The following is a 20,041-nucleotide window of genomic DNA, read 5'->3' on the forward strand; positions in this document are numbered from 1 at the left end:
TTACTGTATCCTCCAGTCTGCCTTTTTAAACTCTGAAAAGTACTGAGGCACACACAAAAAAATATTTTTCCCTGCCTGTTGCTCAACTAACAGTAGCATGGAAGTGTGTGTAAACTTTTATGTCTTGCCATGCAAATAATAATTTAGCAAAGTATGGGTTATCATAATCATTTAAAGTTGTTTTTAAGAAAAGCTGTTAGAAACGAGTTAATAGTACTTCTGAAGAATTGTTATAAGATAACCAAAATTAACACTTTTGAGTTGATTTAATATTTTAAAGCATTAAAAAATGGCCTATCTTACAAAGTTCAGAGAAATCAGATAATTTCCATAATTAAAAATGCTTACTCCAGCAGTATAAGGATGAGTGTAATTTTTCCAAAACAATGTATTTATCTGTGTAGTAAATGTATCATAAAACCCCCTGTCATTCCATATGCTTAGTAACTAGTTAAGACTAGCCATTTGTATTAGAAAACAATTGTTTCTTCTTTTTTTCTGTGTCATCTTTGATTGTATTTCTGATAACAATACAGTATATGGTGAATCTTTTATTTGGTTTAGGAAGTTTTTGTCATTTTAGACCACATATAGAAACACCTATAAAGAGTCAACAATAAAGACCATTCTAAACACAGGGACTTTTCCCAAACAGTTTCTAGATTCACATTTTATGGATCTTTCACTTGCTGCTTTTTGTCTCAGAGATAATATTTGCATACTAAGAGGGATGATGCTCACATAATGTTGTGAATCTGAGTTGGCAACTGTGGTGGTTTAGGCTGGGTGCTGGCCCGGATGCCACTGCACAGAACACACCTGGGAGGTCCCTATGGGTGGGCCCAGCCCAGGGGGTGGTCACAGGCAGGTATTCCATTTCCCATAATGCCCTGCTTCCCCTATAAAATGCCCATGCGGGGTCTTCACTTCCTCTTTTGTCCCCAGCTGCAGCCTAGGTAAAATGGTGTGAGCTGCCTCCCTTGGGCCTGCCCAGGCCCAAGGCTGGGTTGGGGGGGAGAAAGAGCCCTGGGGGGGGTTGGGTGTACCCCCAGGTGGGGATGGGATGTTCTTGGGCATGTTCTGGGATCTCTTTGTCACGGTGCTTGTGGTTCTCTGTAAAGCTTTCAGTGTTGTTTGTTTTTAAATTGTTTTTCTATTTAAACTTTCCATCACTTTTGCAATCCCTTTGTCTGAGTTGTTTCTGCCCTGTTGTGGGGAGGGGGTTTGCCCCAACCCATTACAGCAACTAAAACTAGAATTTACTGCCCAGAGGGAAAAAAAAGAAAAATGGGGGAAATAAAGCCAGCTGGATTATGAGCATATACAAGTATTTCAAAGTAAGTTTTATATTTCAGTACACTTTAATAAATGAAATTTATTTTCAAAGGCTAATCTGCCTCTTACCTCTTCAAGATGAATTTCTCTTTCATAAACCAGCTTGCGAACCATGCCAGCAACTGAAACCATCCATGTTAACATCATCATAAGTGGGAAAAAAAAGCCTATATTGTTCAAGAATCTGGGAAAAAAACATATAAGCAGAGCTATTAGCCCCTAAAGTCAAAATCTTGTTTGTTTTGGGGTTTTTTGGGGGAGGATGTTAACAGGTTGATACCAGGACTATTCTCAAAGTATGCACGAAACAAGATATTATACGAACAATAAGACTTATTCTTGTTCTAACTGGAATCATAGAATGAGTTGAGTTGTAAGGGACTTCAAAGTTCATCATTCCAACACTCTGCCATAGGCAGAGACACCTGCTTAGACCAGGTTGCTCAAAGCCCCATCCAACACGGCTTTAAATACTTCCAGGGTTGGAACTTCCACAAATTCTCTGGGCAACCTGCCCCAGTGCCTCACCACCCTCATGGTGAAGAATATCTTCCTAATATCTAATCTAAATATAGTTCTTCCAGTTTGAAGCCATTACCCCTTACTCTGTCACTACATATTTTTGTAAAAAGTCCTTCTCCAGCTACCCTGTAGGCCCCCTTCAATTACTGCAAGGCTGCTGTAAGGTCTCCTCAGAGCCTTCTCTTCTCCAGGCTGAACAATCCCAACTCTTTAAGCCTTTCTTCACAAGAGAGGTGGTCCAGCCCTCTGATCATCTTTGTGGCCCTCCCCTTGACACACTTTAACTGTTCCATGGCCTTTTTTGGGGGATTCCAGAGCTTGACGCAGTACTATAGGTGTGCTCTCATGAGAATGAAGTAAAGAAGGAATTACAATTGCTTACTTTTCATGTGACAAGCTGAATATTTGTATTGGTACTATAATATTATATTGGTATTTGTCAAACATGCTACACTCATCAGGGCTACATGCAAAGTAAAAAAAAAAAAAAACGATCAGATTTGTATCTATGGCAGAGTGATATATTTGGACAAGCAGTCAACTTTTGGTCCATTTTAACAGATTTATTACCTCTGATTAATTTAGAATTCTAATAGTCAAGATATTTTGATGAGTTTACAATGAACAATCCTTCATTCTTTCTCTTGCTTCACCAATTTTGCACTGTAAACCTGACACATTCTATGATTCTGTTCTATGACTTCAACACCTATCAGGGAATAACTTACAGCTTGCATACAGAACAAGTAAAGATTAAAAGTGTGTGGCAGGGTTAGCATAACTAAGTTAGTTGTGCAATATGTTGACATGATTTCTGTACATCAGACTACTCTGCAGCATAGCTGCAAACATAAGATGCCATTTGCCAGGCAGATTTTGCATAACTATTGTGGTCACAGTTCTTAAATAACATTTCCTATGCTGTAATACTGTACATATTGCTTTAACCCTATGTTGATGTATACGTTCACTCACTACAATACCTCACAGCTTCCTGACTTCTCTAGCACTAATCTAATAAGCAAAATATATTGGATTAAATAGTTGAAAAGTTTACTCACAGATCACTGGTATGACAAGGGTAAGGCATGGCTTGCACCTGAATTGCTGGCTCTGAAATGTCTGTCCCAGTCTGTGCTGAAATAATTGCCCTTTCAATTATGTCTTGAAGAGGAATAAAGATGTGGTTGTATTTAAACCCATCAGCTGGTAACTTCTGGGGATGGGATTTCCACACCGGGTTTTTGATCATATCTGTTCTCATGCTATAGAGAACATTGGTTCTAACTGTATAAGAAATGTGTCGTGGAAGGCCACTGTTGGAATCTTGCGTCTTGTTCTTTGGCGTATTGAAGATGATACCTGACACACAAAGAAAAGAAGCTTCATACCCAATCTTCCATGATTTACACTCTTTATGTAGCTAAGTCAGAGCCAATTATCGCATACAATACATTCATCTGCTAGACCAGGCCTTTAAAGTACCCTGACCCCCAACAAAAGAACGGTAGGTTTTGTAGAGACTTCTGTTTTTTCACATTTCTCAGTATAAAACTGTTGTGAGTTTAAGACTGGATCTCTTAACCAGAGAGTACAGTCCTCCAGAGGGACTAGATACTCCAAGGGTGGACACCAAAATGTGTAATAATTTGTTATTTCATCCCATCATGCCTCCATCTCCCCATTAAAGGATAACAAGTGGGTAACAATGAGTACCAACCCATTAAAATTTACTCTGATTTTTAATTTCTGAGTCAATCACAGAATTTCTGTTTTAGTACAGCAGAATTTGTCTGTTTATATTCTCTAGATCTGTATTTTAAAAAAACAAACAAACAAAAAAAAAAAAGGTAGGGGAAAGCTTAATGAGTAGTTGGAAAGATGAAGCCAAATACAGCAAATCGGTTGTGGTTGGTTTGTTTGTTTTTCTGGATGGCCCAAACTTTTTAGAACTTTTTAATGGATGCAACATGTTGACAGGGGAGGTATGTCTTAGCTATTACCTGGCTCTCTGAAAGGTAAATATAGAAATCTTTATTCTGCTGTAAAGCTCATTTTCCCCATTTAGGTAAACATTTAATTTCCTAAGACATTTCATGAGACTAAGAAGACTTTGAAAAATGCAAACAAAACAAGGAAGGAAAGATCCAATTTATCTTACTATGGAAATGAATGTATGTCTATATCCAAGTATGTAATAGTGACATGTTGGACACTTTAGGTCACTCCAAATACCATCTACCCTCTTTAAGTATGTGAAGAGATTATAAAGCCTCAGTACTGAAAAAAATCCCAAGAAATGTCTTCATTTACAGTCAGCATATAACCTCTCCCTATGTAAGTGGAATAAAATGAATGAAATAATTCAGTTTTCTGAGGGCCAACACGTACCTGTTTCTCCCCCTCAAGGGGCAAATTATTTCACTCACTATGAAGTACTCCTGAGAAATTTTCATGGTATGGCCATTTATTTTTATACTGATGGAGACTAGTCATGTTCACATTCTGCAAATGGAGATACTGTGCAGGTTACAAAACCAGCATAGGAGTCCAGATTGAGTAGATTCATTCTGTAGGACTGCTTTGACATGTTTTCTGGGACAACTTTCACTGCACCCAACCTGCTGGGTCCTGATGGGGTGCATTTATCTAGAAGGGGTAAGAGAGTCCTAGAACTGGAGTTGGCAGAGCTCATTAGGAGGGCTTTAAACTAGATCTGAACGGGGTGGGTGAGGATATCGGTCCCTCTGCAGAGGAAAGAGCAGGCCACAAGGTAGGGTCAGTTGAGAAGTCAGGAACCCAGCTGCGATGTATGTACACCAATGCACGCAGCCTGGGCAATAAGCAAGAGGAGCTGGAGGTCCTGATCCATCAGGGCGACTATGATGTAGTCGCCATCTCAGAAACACGCACGATTAGAGTGCTACAATGGGAGGCTACAGGCTCCTTAGGAGAAACAGGCGAGGGAGAAGAGGAGGAGAGGTGGCTCTGTATATTAGGGAGTCACTCTGCTACAGAACTTGAGGTGGAAGATGAGAGAATTGAGAGCCTGTGGGTTAAAATCAGAGGACAGCCTAACAAGTCTGACATCCTGGTTGGCATTTATTACAGACCACCCAACCAGGATGAGGAGGCTGATGAACTGTTCTACAAACAACTGGAGGCTGTCTCAAGATCATCAGATCTTGTCCTTATTGGTGACTTCAACCTGCCAGATATCTGCTGGGAACTTAATTCAGCAGAGAAGAGGCAGTCCAGAAGATTCCTGGAGCGAATGGAGGACTGCTTCCTGATGCAGCTGTTAAGTGAGCCTACCAGGGGACAGGCTCTGCTTGACCTGCTGTTCTGCAATAGGGAAGGGCTGGTGGGAGACGTGATCGTGGGAGGCTGCCTAGGGTGTAGTGACCACGAGATAGTGAAGTTTTCAATATGCAGGGAGATAGGGAGGAGCACCAACAGAACCTTCACCTTGGACTGCAGGAGGGCGAACTTCAGCCTGTTTAAGAAACTTATTTGTAAAGTCCCCCGGGTACCAGCCCTCACGAACCAAGGGGTCCATCGACCGACTGGACAGATGGGCAGAGTCCAATGGGATGGCATTCAACAAGTCCAAGTGCCAGGTGCTACACTTTGGCCATGGCAACCCCATGCAGAACTACAAGCTGGAGTCAGAGTGGCTGGAGAGCTCCCAAACAGAGAGGGACCTGGGGGTGCTGATCGACAGCTGCCTGAATATGAGCCAGCAGTGTGCCCAGGTGGCCAAGAGGGCCAATGGCATCCTGGTCTGCATTAGGAATAGTGTGGCCAGCAGGAGCAGGGAAGTCATTCTGCCCCTGCATTGGTTAGGCCACACCTTGAGTACTGTGTCCAGTCCAGGGCCCCTCAGTTTAAGAAGGACATCAAAACACTTGAACGTGTCCAGAGAAGGGCAACAAGGCTGGGGAGAGGCCTTGAACACAGCCCTATGAGGAGAGGCTGAGGGAGCTGGGATTGTTTAGCCTGGAGAAGAGAAGGCTCAGGGGTGACCTCATTGCTCTCTACAACTACCTGAAAGGTGGTTGTAGCCAGGAAGGGGTTGGTCTCTTCTCCCAGGCAACCAGCACCAGAACAAGGGGATACAGTCTCAAGCTGCGCCAGGGGAGGTTTAGACTCGAGGTGAGGAAAAAGTTCTTCACCCAGAGAGTCATTCATCATTGGAACGGGCTGCCCAGGGAGGTAGTGGATTCACCATCCCTGGAGGTGTTCAAGAGGAAATTGGACGTGGCACTTGGTGCCATGGTCTAGTCATGGGGTCTGTGTTGATAGGTTGGACTCGATGATCCTCGAGGTCCTTTCCAACCTTAGTTATACTGTGATACTGTGATACTGTTGGGCACTAACAGCAGTACAACAACAAACAAATCAGGGGACAAAAAGTGTGGCATATTTTATATAGATTCGAATGGTGGGTTGTGGGGTTTTCTTTAAGGCTATATGTAAATTAAAGCATTTTATGGAAGAAGAGAAAGTGTGTGTAATAACAAAAACATTCTTGACTTTTAAACTCTTTTGTGCAATTGATTCTCAGCAATAAGGATATAGTGCAGGAAAATAAGGGAGTATAATTGCATATCTGTTACTTAAGAATTTATTTACTCTGAATGAACAAGTTAATTTCACTGAGGTGTTGGTTTAAGAATAAAAAAAACTTACCTAAAAACCTCTTTCTGTCCTTTTTTCATTATCATTATTTGCAAAGCCAAAAATATAAAAAATAAAATTCAGAAGGGTGTAAACTAGATTATCTTGTTAGAATAACTTTCCTCATTGCTATATATTTTTCAGCTCTTTCTACTCTACTTTAAATATTTATGATTATTTTTTCAATATTTTGTTAGAAATAACAAAGACTTCAAGAATTCATTTAGCAGTTCCATAGTTAAAGCAATAACATAATTAGTCTTTATAGCATATATGAGAGCATTCAAGTTTTGAGGAATAACTCTAAGCTAAATGTGCTTTATTTTGCCTGTCTTATATGTATTTTAATATATACTTTAAAAATGCATAACCTTAACCTACCAACACAGACAGTAACTATAAATTCTGACGTTTCATAGTTTCATAGTTTCATTCAGGGTTGGAAGGGACCACAAGGATCATCTAGTTCCAACCCCCCTGCCATGGGCAGGGACACCCCACACTAGATCAGCCTGGACAGAGCCTCATCCAGCCTGGGCTTAAACATCCCCAGGGACAGGGCCTCGACCACCTCCCTGGACAACCCATTCCAGGGTTTCACCACTCTCAGGGTGAAGAACCTCCTCCTCACATCCAGCCTGCATCTCCCCACCTCCAGCTTCATTCCATTCCCCCTAGTCCTATCACTACCTGAGATCCTGAGAAGTCCTTCCCCAGCCTTCCTGTAGGCCCCCTTCAGATACTGGAAGGCCACAATTAGGTCACCTGGGAGCCTTCTCTTCTGCAGACTGAACAGCCCCAACTCCTTCAGTCTGTCCTCATAGGAGAGGTGCTCCAGCCCTCTGATCATCCTCGTGGCCCTTCTCTGGACACGTTCGAGCACCTCCACATCCCTCTTGTAATAGGGGCTCCAGAACTGGACACAGTACTCCAGGTGGGGTCTCACCAGGGCTGAGTAGAGGGGGAGGATCACCTCCCTCGACCTGCTGGCCACACTTCTCCTGATGCAGCCCAGGATCTGATTGGCTTTGCGGGCTGCAAGAGCACATTGAGAGCTCATGTTGAGCTTTTTGTCCACCAGCACCCCCAAGTCTCTCTCCTCAGGGCTACTTTCCAGCCAGTCACTGCCCAGCCTGGATTTGTGCCTGGGATTGCCTCGACCCAGATGCAGGACCCTGCACTTGCTCTTATTGAACTTCATGAGATTGGCTTGTGCCCACCTCTCCAGCCTGTCAAGGTCCCTCTGGATGGCCTCCCTTCCCTCCAGCGTGTCTGCTGCACCACACAGCTTGGTGTCATCAGCAAACTTGCTGAGGGTGCACTCAGTGTCACTGTCCATGGCACCCACAAAGATGTTGAACAAGACAGGTCCCAGGACTGATCCCTGAGGGACTCCGCTTGTCCCTGGCCTCCACTGGGACATGGAGCCATGGACAGCCACTCTTTGGGTGCGGCCATCAAGCCAGTTCCTTATCCATCTAGTGGTCACCCATCAAACCCATGTGTCACCAGTTTGGAGACCAGGATGTGGTGCGGGACAGTGTCAAAGGCTTTGCTCAGGTCCAGGTAAATGACATCAGTTGCTCGCCCCTCATCTATTAATTTTGTCACCTGCTCATAGAAGGCCACCAGGTTGGTCAGGCAGGATTTGCCCTTGGGAAAGCCATGCTGACTGTTCCCAATCGTTTTCCATCAGTACACAGTTTAAATAAGATACTTACTAGCCAAAAAATTATTCTGCTGCATGAGTTCACGAGCCTTCTCATCCAGTTTCTCAAGAGAGTCAAAAGGCTGGAAACGGTCCAGTAGGACACAGGAAGAGATATTTACTACCAGCTGTGACATCAGGTCAATCTGTTTACTTGCTGAGCTGTTAAACACCTTGTTCATTGTCGTTTCTAAGATGAGAAAACCAATTGGATTTCCTTAGTTTTCACAAACACAACAGGAAGGTCTGTTCCCACTTGCACATCTTAGAAGAGCAACCACCCTTGGCATGTGGGGAAAATTTAAAAACAAATAAATGACATTTTTAAAACAGGAATTTTAGTGTGAGCTTGTGGAAGCACAGCCCATGTTTCAGTGGCTTTTGCAAGTCCTCAAGCTATGTTTCCTTCCATTTCAGAGCCACAAGGTAAAGTTCTAGAAAGAGAACACGTCCTTGAATCTGCAGGACTTGAAAGATTTCATTATCTTTCCATAAATACTTCGACAAATGTGAGTGAGTTACTGTACTTTGAACATCACAGTGGAAATCCATCTCTTTCATCTAGTAATGTATTGGACAGTTCTCTCCTTGACACTGCTAATATCTCAAGCACCTTGTTATATAGTGCATAAGCATTTTGGCTTGAGCCCTATATTTAAAAAGCAGCTGAAATAAAGCCTACCAGCCCTCCATTTTGAATTTTACCTTATCTGTGGATTCAACATGAATGTGTACCTCAACCAAAGCCTTGTTTCCAAAACCAGAATTTAGATCTTCCTCCACTAGTAATGAATGTAGAGTGTTATATCCTTATGTCAGAGAGAGCAGCCAGGATATCATCTAAAACCAATCTTAATTTGTCTGGATTTAATGGGAATGTCTGAATTTCTTAGATAATAAACAATGTTATAAAACACCTAATACAAGTTTTTTATCTTAAGTTTTTAAGACTCACTTGAAGACATAGGCTTTATAAAGAATAGTTGATGACCTCATTTGACAACAGTGGTGACAAACCCTGTCATAAGCAAACCCTGGAATACAGATGTTATTCAGTGTCAGCGTGAAATATTACAATACGAACGCAGATAAGTGGAAAAATGTATGGAGTATTCTGGAGAAGGGACATGATGAAGCAGTGAAAAAGGATACAGATCACAAGGAGAAAAAGTACAGGAACTGACAATTTAAAACTCGTAAGACAGGCAAGCAATGACAGCTCAAATTCATGGGCTGAAAGAAAATGGCACCAAGTGTAGATGCCACATTTCTTATTTATTGTTCTCTTTAAGGAATACAACAAAGGAGATATGTACACTGATACTTGTTTTGTGGCATTAGAGAGAAGAGAATATTCCTAATATTAAGCCCAAGTAGTAGAATTAAGTTTTCATATATGTTTTTATATTTATTATTGCAATTATATATAGCCTTATATATATAAACACACATACACACACAAATTCCCCAGAGATCTCTTACACCAGCTGATCTTTGAAAGACTATAATTGGAAATCCAGAGTTAAATTTAAAAGTCTCTTATGCATTAAACTACTGAATATTTTTGCTTAAGAAATAGCAACTAGCTTGATGTTTCTAGGACTATGGCATATTTAAATATTCCTGAGAACCATATGTTGTCTTTCACAACTTGCATAAAATACTGTAATGAAGAGCTAACGTACATATATATGAACAGATAGAATCCATAGGGATGTTTTAGAATTAAGACCTATAGAACTTCTTGTATTTTTTTCCCATTACTAATTATGTAATTATAGATATATTATAAAAGAAAAAAGAAAAGAAAAAAGGAATCAACCAGCAGTGAATTAATTTAGGTTAGAAATTAGGAGAAAGTTTCCAGTTATTAGGTGGCAGAATTCTCAGTGGTGTTAGAGCTGTTTCCTCCTTTTCTACACTCACACAAAACTATTTCATTGAGTGAGAGCAGCAGAGGGGTGACACAAGCACCTTCTATTTGAACATAATTAGAAGTCAGCTTAATGCAAATGTACATGTAATAAATCAAGGGAATATCTGCTTTAGTCAGAAGACAAAATACATAATCACAAAGAATAGGTGGCTGTAGAAAACTCAAGCTTTGCATGGAAATAGATTGTGAATGGTTAAACTGCTAACTTTATGGATACATTTAAGACTTTAATGGCATCAAAGCAAAATAATTACAGGGCTAAAAAGCCAATATAGTATAAGAGTAGTAAAATTAAAAAGACTAAATGTTTTACCACTTAAGGGTCATGATTGACAGTTGGATTTGAGGTCTTTTCCAACCTTAATGATTACATGATTCTATTGATAGAGACATACAGTAACAACTGCTCATGATTATAGACTAATAAAATTAGACCAAAAATAATTTACGAAATCAACATAAAAATAAGATGGCATAGTCATTTTTAAAAGGAAAAATGACAAAGCAAATTTGCAATGAGAAGTTAAATCAAAGTGTAACTGCAGAAGAGTGCTCTCACCCTTTGAACAGATACATTTAACAAAGGCAAAAATGCTGTTGTGATCTATAGGCCATATTGATTTTCACCTCTCACATGATGTCAATGTTATCAACTGCATTCCATTAAAACAAAGAAATTCTAGTTCCCTAAGCCATTCTACTTAAATCATTTCATGTATTCACCATTCAAGACTATTACTTTTTGTCAAATATCCTTAGCTCCATTAAAAAGTTATACAGTGAAGACGGAACTGATAACTCAAGAGATATTGATATCTACTCAACAAAACATTCTTTGCCCATAACCGATTATGTGGTTCCCAATGTTGCATCCAAGCAAATTAAATCCATCTATTATTCAACTAATACATTGAGACAGCTTATTTCTAGCACGCCTTGTCCTCTCCTCTCTTTTCAGGTGTGTGATTCTGTGGGGTTTTCTTTCAGTTGTATCGTGATCCAGCTTCATCATAAAGGATGAACTGTGCCTGACACTGACTAGAAAACAGTTCATGGTTAAGAAAAATCTTTCTGAGAGACAGTGGATTCAAGTTTGAGTTCCTCACCTAAGGATGATTCTGAGCCCAGATTCCTACTTTCTAGTTTTAATTCTGGACATTTTGCCACTTTTCTTAGTGAAAATGTGCACAGTTAGCCTTAGCCTTCAAATTAAATTTCACTTCTTGTGTGTAAAGGAAAAGACAAGAACTTCAGCTCACACCAACAATGGCATCACCAGCTCAGGGAAGTAGTACAAATTAAACTGGGAACACGTTTCATCATTCCTAAGCCCTAAGGAGCTGAGAAGGAGGCACTGAAATCCAACCAAAGCTGCACTTTGGGTATATTTTTTTTGTTTTAGCTTTAGACTTAATTCTCAGGCTGCAGCTCCTACCACATCACAGCCTGACTGTGGACCTGGCCATGGACCAGCTGATCCAGGTCCAGACCCCTACCTGAAGGGGGACATCCTGGCCTGGCCTCAGAATCACTCTCATGGCCCTTCACGGTCATCCCAGAGCTGGGTCTGACCCTGATTATACTGACTAGAACCCTACATTGCTGCTTCCTGACGATAACCATATCTCAACCTTTTCTGAGGCTCAAGGAGACCATAAGCAATTCTTTATCAATGGAAACAGAAAGAAATATCAATACTTCTTTTTTAAAAGCGAAATAGACAGCTTTTGATTAAACACCTTGCCTCATTTTCTATTTATTTTCCTTTAAAGTGTATATCTTTCCTTCAAAATTTACTACAGAAATTTGCTACTACCTAATGGATCTGTGGCAGCTGGTATTACTTCTCCCTTCTTTCTTTTTAAGTACAGTCCTACATTTATGACACAGCTTCCATGACAGTTCTCCAATTCTATTTTGTTAACAGATTTTTTTCAAGTCTTTCAATATTTTGATTTGCAAATTGTCAAGCCATGCAGAAGGAAAAGACAATTGGAAATCTTTGAAACTAAAGGCTCTGGCTGAGTTAAAGTTGCATCATTCAACTAGGTAAAACATTCAATTTCAACTGAACATAGTTCTAAGTTCAAGTTAAAGTCTAATAACAGTAATCAGTACATGCACTTTTATGTACATACCATATACTTGCATTTTTGCTATGAGTTCTTCCATATCAATATCCAAATTGCTTTCTACAAAGTGTTTTATGAAATTGCTTTGCAGTGTTTCCTAAAACAACAAGTGTTAGAGGTTACATCATGTGTATCTTCTCTAAAGAAATATAAGATACAGATATGCATTCATGCTCAATTCTATTATCAAGATTTCCTGCACAACACTGGAGAAGCCAGTTAGCATCTTCCTGTCTTCAGCCTTCCCCTCTTAACATCTTAACTCCACATACTTCAAATAAACAGAAGAAGATATACTCCCCATTACTGTAGACCACTGTCCTCCTTCATTGTAAATGTTTCAACTGTGAGTCCACTCTAATGTCCTTGCATGTGTGCTGTAGCACAAACCCATTTTGCTTTCCTGCAAGACCTTTGAGCCATTATACTATTAGCACTATTGCAATTACTACTAGTAGCAATCATATAAATATATTTTAAAACTGGGAATTCATTAAATATTGTTTTAACTTTACCTCATTTGCCAAATTTTAAGGGGAGGATGGGGTTGGGGGAAGCATTATTAGCTCTACAAGGCCATCCTGGGATCTATAATACATGATTATTACCATCATTCCTTAACTGGACTTAAGTAACAGGTTGCTACCATTATTCCTTAATTGAATTTTAGTAACAGGTCAGTTGATACATGTGGGCTATGACAGGATTATGCTTATTTTCCCCAAAGTGTAGCAATTGTGCAAATCAAACATGGCAAATTTGGGGGGTGGGGGGGGAAACAAGGAACACAAACACGTAGAATGGCAGAAATGTCAGTAACAATGGTGGGGTTTTAAGCCATTATTTTCACATCAGTATCTCTTATCTGTTGCACATGCTGCAAAAAGCAAGTGATAAACAAACAAGTTCTAGAAAATATTTTATTTCTTATAATCTTACATACATTTCCAATAAATGTATAAAGAAAGCTTGTAGGTGTGTCCACTTATTTTATTTTTGTCTATTGCCTGGTAATTGTGGACATTGTGGGGTAATACTGCTTTTGAGTAGTTTTCACCCCAGAAGTTTCTCAGCATCACACTGTAGACTCAACCTAAAGCTAATCTGCCTCCTTTTCAACTCTTTTTAAAGCTGAAGCCACACAGATGGGCAGTTTTAAATGTATAGAAATTCTGTCCAGAATAGACAGCAAACAATGGGAAAATAGAAAGCCCTTCCACAGTTCACCTACCTGCAATCGTGAGACTGTGAGGACACTTCCACTAGTTTTAAAAACCTCAGACATCCTAAGCCATGTCTCAGAATACGTCTTCAAGTTTTCCACAAAATCAAAAGTAAAATTAGCCTAGGAAAAAGAATACATGGAGACAAATAAAGTAAAAACTGTATAATAAATCTTCAGAAACAAGAAAAACTGACATGCTTCAGATCTTCTGCATCACCTTTCCATTTCACTTTGGCAGTCAGCAGTAAAAATGTGTGTTTTCCTTTTCCTACTTAAGAAGTAAAATGTATTTAGTTGCAATCTTTGAATACCAAACAAGTAAGAAAAGTGTTCCCACAGTGTGTGTTTCCTACCTGAAGTATCAAAATTACTTCTTTATTTTAGAATTGCACTTTCACACAGAATATCAAAGCAGTGATTCAGAAAGACAGGGAAAAAATAAAACAGTCAGGACATGAAAAAATAGAAGGGGGGGGGGAAGCCTTTTCAAACCTCTTGAGTCTTTTGTTCAAACTACTTTGACTATATAATAAAAGTGAAAGTTGGACGTATGGTCTGGACAACAAATTCAACTGATCAACCAATCTATTTCAAGATAGTCTCACAGAGGAAGACTTATGTGTAGCAAAATATTCTCTGTCTCAGTCAAACATAAGATGCAATTTCTCTCTTAGCCACTAGCAAACAACCATAAGGCTTTTTTCAGCTTGTCTTAAACAGATCACAAGCTTACTGAATATTAGAAAATACTGCAGTATCTTTTTGATTAAATTGGTGTTACCAATCACAAAATGCATTTAAGAACAATTCAGCATTATTGTTACGACAGAGATCATGACATTGCCCATCAGAGAGTTTGTAATTATTTGTAAATTCTAATTTGTGAACTAACTATTTGCAGTAATGCCTAATAAAAGTACACAGATTTTGTCACAGTATTTTAAGTGCCTTTTACAAAATCTGACTCCTAGCACAACTGTGAGAGACTAAAAGTTTGTCTCTCTTGGTGTGACTCAACAAAGATAAAAATCACTTGCTGCTTGCCCAGACAATTGCTGATATGTGTTGGGCAGAGCCACTGGAAGGAAGGTGCAAAAACCAATCCTGCATGCAAATCAGCTTGTGATTGCATCGTGATAACACTGGATTACAACAATGGACCCAAGGACACAGCCATCATGCCTTTAGGGCAAGATAAACTCCACCCATCAAGTACCCTGGGAAGGATGACACAACGGATTCACCACCTGTTTCCTGATGTGTAAGGAGTGTGGGGGCTTGTCTGGAGGGTGACAGAGGAGGCGGAGGTCCCCCCCTCCATCCAGTACCTTGCCCAAACACACAGAAATGCACAGAAAGATTTCCGGGGGAACGATACCTGGACATTTACCTAAGTCTGATTTCCTGGCAAGGCAAGCTTGAGCCTTAGATTTCTGGAATTTGGGACAGTATTGAGGGGTATATCACATTACTGACTTGTTCTTCAGTTCTTGCCTATACAGCCTTTACTGATTACAGTAGGAATCAGAACCTAGGGCAAGATGAATGTTTAAATCTTACATGGTAAAGCGACTCTTGTGAGGTTCTATGCTAATGGCTAGTTGGACTTTGACTTTTAATACAAATTCTGTTCAAGTTCTCTACTTCCTAAGAACCACTAAAATAAATATTCTTTGGAAAACATATATTTATGTCTATATTCAAGTTGTTGCAATTACAAGGAAATACCACAAATTTGTCCCCATGTGATTACCTGAATATAAGATCAAATCAAGGAATCTTTTGAAATAAGAAATACTTTCATGAGATCAGCTGATGAGACACAAAAAGTTCAATAGCAAAAAGAAAAGATCAAAGACATCACATATGGTCTTTGAACTCCTAGATACTAGTTGTCTCTGAAAAGTTTTACTCTTGGTCAGCAGCCTGTCAATAGTAAATGTTATTCTACTTATTAGAACTGCTGACTTCTCAGAAGGTAAAAACAGCAATCCCACAATTTATCAAAAAATGATCAATTACACTGCTTTGACACAAAATAGTCTATGTGAAAAGCTTATAGAATGAGCTAGAATCTTTTTTATTTTTCTCCTAGTAAATGGCTGCCATGTGGACACAGTCTAAAGGAAATTAAAACTCTTCTAATTTCAGCAGGAGATTTGGCTGCATAAAGGCTATAGGGTCAGATTTTTATAGTGTTGATGAAGATATCTGGGACACTTGTTTGCATTTACATTTTGTTTCTGTCCCAGCAATATCTGATAGGTTTCTGTGGTAAAATAAGCAAAGAAAATTTTTGAAGAAGCTTTCCTGCTACTTTCATATCTACACATTAAGAGATACACATGCATAATCTCTTCTTAGATCTACAGGTTTGGGAGAAGGGTGGGAGTGTATTTAATAGATTCCTCAGTAAGGTGATGGAACCTCTGTGAGCCTGAGAATACATAATGAGAATGAAAGACTGTGCTAGAGGCATCTACCAGAATGTCTGTATTGTTCCAGAGCATAAAAACAACAACAAAAACCCACAAGCAAACTTAACTCCAAACTGTATTACTCAGTACCACCTCCAAGCAGTAATGCTTTTTTCTAGATTTTAAAATAACATAAACTACTATTCTTGCAATAATTAATATATCAGGGTAAAAATTATATGCTTGCAAGATAATTGCAAAATTTGCCCAGAACTCCCATGTGTATTTTTCATCAGGCAACATCCCTTGTCTTACAGAAGTGCCCCAATTCCAAGCAAATGTAACAAATGTGTCATTGTAGGTAATTATGTTCAAGACAGAGCACCTACAAGTGCTGCTCTGCTGTCAGTAAAACTTTTGCATAGCATCAAGTCATCAGCTACTACTGGTCTTTCGTGCTACTAATGTTAGAATCATAATCGGAAAGGATGCACTGGAAGTTAGTTGTTGTGTTGGGTGTTTTTAAATGCAGCTCAGTGACTCCCTCAGAACAGGCTTTCATTCCTGGGGCATTGCTTCCCCTGTGCCATGCCATTATTGCTTACATCATAAGAAAATACTGAGGGCAAAAGCTCACTTCGAGTACATCTATCCTATGCCTTGATACAACATGACTCATATGACAGTTCTGCTAATGTGTTCCTCTTAATCTCTCTATATAAGTTTTAAGGGACTTGAACAAAATCCTGCTTTTCACACTGAATTGAAACCACTGTAACAAGCAGGATAAAATTTAAGAGAAATAGTAAGCTGAAAGCAGAAACAAGTTGAGAACTCAGCGGGCAGGGTGAATTCAGTTCTCTGAAAGACAATTGCTTCTACCTACCCTGAAAGAAGTAGACCTTTAAACTGAAGTATAAACCAAAAATCAATAAACAGAAATAGTGTTCCTTTTTATACTCACCTTCTCAATCACCAGGTCAATCATGTTGATGTTAGAATTGTACAGTATCTTCCCATGTAATAAAGGTTTCAGGAAAGTCCATAGCAAAGCCCCATTAGAAGACTGCAAAATCTCCTGATAAATCTTCAGGCAAAATGGAGCTGCAAAAGATAGACTCACATCTAAGACATCACAGATGAGGTTGGATTCTTTTTTGAATTCAGATTAAAGCTTAAGCTTGAGCCTTAATATAGGATCTGCCACACCACCACGCCAAATACTGCCCAACTGTCCCTGAGTCATCCCTGAACAGAAATTGTGCAACTACAATCTACAATAGTGCTGAGGAGGCAAAACTCTAAACATCAGACAAGAAAAGAACTAATCAGAATCTAAAGAGCTTCTCTTATTTGTGGGGAGCCACTTATGAACCCCATCTATCCTACAAGTTATAACAGTGCATTTTAGAGTGGAAAGACAGATGTGTAAAACCCCTGCCCACAAAATAAATGCTGCAGGAAGACTTGTCTTTAAAAAACAAAAATTACTTCACAGCCCTCTATTGTTCCATAACTTGCTATTCAAGAAAAAAGTATAAATACATGAACTCTCTCACAAATACAGACATCTATATAATTTTGTGAGAACTTATGAAAAACACAGAAAAAAATGTCATGATGCTTAACTACTGCATTTGAAAAATCTAACTGATACTCTTTTCCATTCTTTAACTGAAAAAATATTGTCCTACATTGGATGGAGCTAATAATGTGTTAGGGTGCATGTTCTTCAGAACTAGGATCCATGGAATAGCTTCCAAGGTATTCCCCTGAATGTGCACTCAAGTAAAGGCAATGAGTTTCCTGTGAGAGGCATTTAGATTTTCATGGCTAGCTCCTGTGTTTTGGGGGTTTTATTATTTATTGAGTGGGTTTCAAAATATCCCATTTCCAGTGCTGTGAAGAAATATTATGTAATATCTTCAACTCCTCAAGGAAGACAAAATGTTGTACATACTGGAAAACTAGGCCAAAAACATTTAAGTTCCTGCTGAAAGTCAAAGAAAGAAATGTATCCATATGAATATCTAATTTTTTGTCCTATTTTTTACTTTATTCTTATTTATAATTTTCAAAGATAGAAATTAACCAGAATAATTATCTTGTTGCCATAACTTTTATTCATCAACCCTTGTTCTCAGGTTTATCATGTCTTCTGAGGTGTTAGCCAATATACAAACATTTCCCTTTAGGAATGCATACATGCAACTTCTGACTGGCAGTTTTTCTTACTTGAGTCCTCAGGAATACTATATTTTGCCATATTGTCCTCCAAGAGTCCCACAGTTCTGGGTGTGTCAATGAACAGGTTTGCATTGCTGAAAAATGAAGATTCTTCTTTACACACTGCATTGATTACAGACACCAAGGATCCAACAGCTGAACTTCTGAATTGCCCACCTTGCAAGAACTAGAGCAAAAAAAAAACAGAAATACAGACTCAAAAAAAGGTCTTTTAGTAGCTTTAGTAGGTAGCCCTGTGGGCCTCTCAAAATTACCATGCAAGGAGACTGACAAAATTAGACTGTTGAAATTGCCTACAAGAATGAAGGCCTGTTGTGCTCTTTTTTGTCCACTTAATCACCTTTATCATGTGGGAAGGTCAAGGTAATGCAGTTTTAGTTGCCAGGATACTCAGTGAAAGACAGTTTATTATACTACATTAAACTTTGACAAATACTGTTTATCAGTTAGGCAGAAAAGGATTGAAAATACTAAAACAAATGGACTACAGATTCCTTGATTACAATGTCAGTTATCACAAAGTCTGCTCTTACAGTGTATTACTCCAGTGTCACAAAGATAGTAAAACCAGTCACAACAATTTTGCATATGAATGTTTGCAGTAAAAACAGTTGCTAAGAAGAAAAAAAAACCAAAAGCTTATTTTTTTGAGCACATCTTTTAACTTGTTAACTTTTGTATATCTTGAGTCATACCAGCATTTACTATTGTCATTTGCTCATGACTACCATACACCTAATGAGAAGAGCGATCTGACATCTGACTGCTTAAGCATCATCATCCACTACGTTCAAAGGAAAAACAAAACAACAACAACAACAAGTAAAGTCCTCTGTGCAGCTTCATTTTTCAAATAACATGCTCAGTTGTAACTGCCATCTCATGTAAGGCTGTAGAGTCACACGGTTCTAAGAGAGGATATAACTGCAAGACATTATGCTGTTATGCTGTTAGAGTATAACTGAAGGATGCATTGGCCTGCCTGGTACTCATTACTGTGCAGAAACTTGTCAAGAAAAACATAACTAGGTTATCAGACATCATTTGAAGACTGCACAACTAGCAAATAGAAAAACAACTGCAATATGTCAACTAAATACGTTTGACATTGAAATGAATTAGAGTTTTTATCATTGGATTAAAAAACAAAACAAAACCACACCAAAAAAAAAGCAAAAACCACCAAACCACAACCACCAGAGTAATTTTTAAAAGCAGTACCACACTTTACATAAGGAATAAATCTCAGACAGTTTAGAGATTGCGTTGTTAGAAATATTTTTATCATGATAAATCCATTTACTGAAGTGCCAGGTGTTCCTTTAGTCATCCTGGAGGACTATTAGTGTAATTTAAAACTCAGTGTTGGCTGCTAACAAAATCTGACTGCAAAACCTGCATACAGTTTCAGTGTACAGCATAGTAAATAAATAATATCCATATTTCATAATGCTATCATCCACAGCTCTTGAATTAATCTGCAGGCATGAACTTTACTGCAGGAATAAACTTTATTTATGCACAATGATAAATAAAAGTGGGTTTGAATACTTATTAGTGACTACTTGCACTAGAAGGATAAATGAGGCTTATTTCAGTCAAAGAGCACAAAGTTGCTAATTAATTCCAGTTCAAATCAAAATAACTTGAAATTCAAATAATGAATATTTATGCAGTAAGCTGCCACCAACAGACTCAATCTACTTACTGTCTTTCAACTAAATATCCACTGACTCAATAAGATATGTTTCCTAAAATTTGGCTTTGATAAAATAGAACTATACAGGATGGATGTTGACAAAAAAGTTATCTTTGATCCAGTTGTTCTAGTTTAAATTA

At 38.8% G+C, this 20,041-nt stretch overlaps 1 protein-coding gene across 1 annotated transcript in view; it reads right to left on the reverse strand.

Moving 5' to 3' along the window:
• The window catches only part of ABCA13 (ATP binding cassette subfamily A member 13), a 190,164-nt gene that overhangs the window by 110,997 nt on the left and 59,126 nt on the right, over positions 1–20,041 (reverse strand). The window contains exons 19-25 of the mRNA XM_068147726.1: positions 18,191–18,368; positions 16,920–17,059; positions 13,545–13,658; positions 12,320–12,410; positions 8,259–8,435; positions 2,919–3,219; positions 1,405–1,519 (exon numbers count right to left, since the gene is read on the reverse strand). Coding sequence (XP_068003827.1) covers positions 1,405–1,519; positions 2,919–3,219; positions 8,259–8,435; positions 12,320–12,410; positions 13,545–13,658; positions 16,920–17,059; positions 18,191–18,368 — 1,116 coding nt within the window. The remainder of the gene's footprint in view (positions 1–1,404; positions 1,520–2,918; positions 3,220–8,258; positions 8,436–12,319; positions 12,411–13,544; positions 13,659–16,919; positions 17,060–18,190; positions 18,369–20,041) is intronic.

This window comes from Melanerpes formicivorus, unplaced genomic scaffold, assembly GCF_026170545.1.
Source record: "Melanerpes formicivorus ecotype bairdi unplaced genomic scaffold, bMelFor1.0.p_v2 SCAF_15, whole genome shotgun sequence".
NCBI lineage: Eukaryota > Metazoa > Chordata > Aves > Piciformes > Picidae > Melanerpes > Melanerpes formicivorus.